The sequence below is a fragment of the Hipposideros armiger genome, unplaced genomic scaffold, assembly GCF_001890085.2.
Source record: "Hipposideros armiger isolate ML-2016 unplaced genomic scaffold, ASM189008v1 scaffold_2176, whole genome shotgun sequence".
Classification (NCBI taxonomy): domain Eukaryota; kingdom Metazoa; phylum Chordata; class Mammalia; order Chiroptera; family Hipposideridae; genus Hipposideros; species Hipposideros armiger.
The window spans coordinates 23,839-27,397 of record NW_017733523.1 but is presented as its reverse complement, the minus strand read 5'-3'; the positions used below and the strand labels follow the sequence as shown (position 1 = coordinate 27,397).

The window sequence follows — 3,559 nt, the reverse complement described above, 5'->3', positions numbered from 1 at the left end:
GGGAATTATTAGAAAACATTTGCAATCTGTTCAGCAGATAAGGGCCCACTATCCTTGATATAAAACTACATTTTTAAAATGCAGAAAAAAACATTTAAAATATCCTACAGCAAAACAGTGGAAGACATAAAAAGCCAATTCATGAAGAGAGATATAAAAAAGGCTGAACTTCACTTATAAGAAGATAAATGCAAATTAATACTACATAGGGATACTATTTCTCACCCATGAGATTGGCAAGAATTTAATAGCTCGACAATGCTCTCTGTTGCTGAAGCTATTGGGGGAAACAGGCACTCTTACATTGCTGGTAAGAATGCAAAATACAACCTTTTTGTATGGGAATAGGGAACTACCTAACAAAACTTCATATGTATTTACATTTTCATCTAGAAAAAAAATTTAGAAATTTACCCTGAAGGCACAACTTTCAACAATATGAAAATACATGTGCATAAAGTTAGTGATTGTGTAACCGCAAAATATTGGAAATTACTTAACTATCCAAACTTAGGAGATTGGTTGAATGTATTATGGCACATGCACAATGGAGTCCTATACAGCTGTAAAACAGAGCAAAAGATCCAAAATTATTGTAATTCTCTATACAATTGACCCTTGAACAGCATGGGTGTTAGGGATGCCAACCTGCTATGCAGTCAAAAATCCGTGAATAACTTTTGATTCCCCCAAATCTTAACTAGAGTGAACACTTGGTATTCGTGGGAGATTGGTTCCAGAACCCTCCCACAAATATCAAAACCTGCAGATGCTCAAGTCACTTATATAAAATGGTATAAAACAATGCATATGGTGGGCCCTCTGCATCTGCAGATTCCCAACTGTGTGTTGAAAATCATATTTTTGATCAGCTGTTGGTTGAATTCAGAGATGTAATACCTATAGACCAATTGTATTTATTTTTAAAAATCCACATGTCCAGGGATCTGTGCAGTCTAAAACTGCTCTTTAAGGGTAACTCTATAGGCAATTAACAATTGAAAATTAAAAATTTTTAAATGGTACTGTTTATGATGGCAACAACAACAGTATCAAATACTTATTTAATATTNATATGTAGAGGAAAATCAAAGTAAAAGGATTCTTTATACCTCATTTTACTCAGGTTTTCTTTAATGAACACTGTTACTTATCCGAGTTCTCATATTTCCTAACTCGGTGTCTTTGAATGAGTCACTTCTCTTTGCCACTGTCCTCACTGCCAAAAGGAGGCTATCATCACAGCTTCCTCACAGGACTGTTGAGAGGATTAAATGAAATAAGTCAACATTTAGAACCATGTCTGAAAAATAAAGGACATTAGATGCTGTACTAATTTTAAGGCTTATTTTTACATATTAAATACCACATTGCTTTGAAAATGCTCCTGCATGTGAACTAATGTTCAGAAGACAGTTCCGAGGTCCAGAGTGAGAAGAAGCCGATCCCCACAGACGGCTGTCTCCTCTATCTGCAGCAACTGCAGTGTAGTCCCTTCTTGGAGGAATCCAGATAATAAGTGAAATTTGATTGCTCTGCCTCATAATCCATGTGGTGACATCTCAATTAGTGTAAAAAAGCACAAAAACTGTCCAGTGCTTGTGCATATGGCATATTAAATAATGTTGATGAGGTCTTTCGGTGTCTGATTTTTGTGCTGTTGTGCTACAGAAAAATAAAGGTCAGGTTTCATATCCAAGTCCTGAATCAACAGCAAATCACAGAAAGATAGACATGGGGGCTGAACACAGAAGGTATGTCTTCATATTTCTGAAGCGATGTTCTACGGACTGGAATTGCAGGGGAACTGTGAGTGAGTATGAGAATCGTCCTCCCTGCCACACCCTCAGATAAACGCATCCATCCCAGGATTTTCCTTCCAGATCACAAATCTGCTTACCTGCTATTCCTAGCCCTCATGGGACACAGGAAGCCCCTGAACTGCTCAGATCTGCAGCAGATCATGAAGAACCCCAGGGACCTATCTGAGCCACCACTTCTGAGAAACCAGAACAAGCCACGCCCTCCTGCCACTGGTCTGAGACCTTTTGCTAACAGGGACCTCACTTTCTGACTTTCTCCTTGGGGAGCCAGCCCGGAGTACAGAATGCTGCTAGTGGAAGCAGTCATCTTCTCCTCCCTCTGGGCTTGTGAGTTGCTTCCAATCACTTCAGTCTATAAGAGAGGCTGAAGAGATTCTTTATTGTTAGCTCTTTACATTTCATTTGTCCATGGGAATTTATTTCTTTCTTTATTTATTTATTCATTTATTTTTCTTGCAGTTGGCTTTGGGCAGTTAACGTTGAAGCAGCCTGCAATATCAGTTTCCAGAGCAAAAGATAAGAGTGCCCACATACCTTGTAAGATGTCTGCCGAAAACCCTTACACAGACTACATTCACTGGTACCGGCAGAAACCAGACCAGAGCATAGAACATTTATTGCATGTTGACTCAACAAACAGTGTTAAAAAAAACCTAGGTGGGAATAAAGTCAAACTTCAGGCAGATAAAGTAGATCGCACTTCCACTTCCACCTTGACAATAAACTTCTTAGCGAAAGAAGATGAGGCCGTGTACTACTGTGCCTGCTGGACTGGTGTCCACAACATTAGAGCCACCAAGACAACCTACACAAGAACCATCTCTAGGTCTGTGCCCACCCACATCCTTCTCCGTTGGGGAAACCACAGAGGCTGCACAGCTGGGCACCCAGCCTAAGCCTCCCTCCCTGCAGATCTTGAATCATGTGCATTATCTTTTTCTTGTTGTTTTTACTGTACAGAGGTTACCCATAAGTTACATGGCTCAGACTCACACAGGAAATCATCAAGTGCCAGAAAACAGTGGGGAATTACATCTTATGTAACCATCACAACACGTTTGCAATCTAGTGATAACTTTTCCCACTTTACTTTTAATAAATTCAGGCTTAGAGAGATAAAATTACTTTTTAAAACCCAAACCCCATGCTTCTCCAACTTTGTCAGTCCATCTTGAAGAAGCTCAGCATTTATTTACTCCAGACATTTTGAGGGAGGATATGAGATGAAGCACTTGCCCTCTCCACCAGGAGGAAGAGAATTATTCATTCCACCCTGAGGGACTGTGTCACAGCACAACCAGCACACTTTCTTTTGCATAGGCCTCACATCCTCCTGGGGAGCATTAGGTAACCTCATTACAAGATGGACACTCCGATCAGGTTCATTTGCCCAGGATTCTGCTGGGAGCCTTCGAGGATCACAGTGGTCGTTCATTCAGAGCTGCTGGTGTTTCTCAGGTTATTCTAATTCAGCTAGTGTTTGTGACAATCTGTTGACATGCTGTTATGATTTGTTTTTTATAGATGTGAAAACACAAGCGTAGAGATGTTATTTAATTTGTCTGTGGTCAATGCTTTGCAGAATGGAGGGCTGAGTTTCTAGCTTCAGTGTCTGTCCCTGTAACCAACATGCCATCCTGCCCCTGAAACACTGGCAGTAGGAATGGCATCTAATTTGTAGTTCTTACAGCTAAAGAGAAAACAAACTCTTAGTCACGAAATAATTACTGAAACAA

The 3,559-nt window shown here is 40.1% G+C and overlaps 1 gene segment (V, D, J or C); it reads left to right on the top strand.

The window, feature by feature from the left end:
• The first annotated feature begins 2,058 nt into the window (after positions 1–2,058).
• On the top strand, positions 2,059–2,719 carry LOC109378574 (T-cell receptor gamma chain V region V108B-like). The segment is given in 2 exon segments: positions 2,059–2,150; positions 2,283–2,719. Coding segments are annotated over 2 exon segments (480 nt in total).
• The last annotated feature ends 840 nt before the right edge of the window (positions 2,720–3,559 follow it).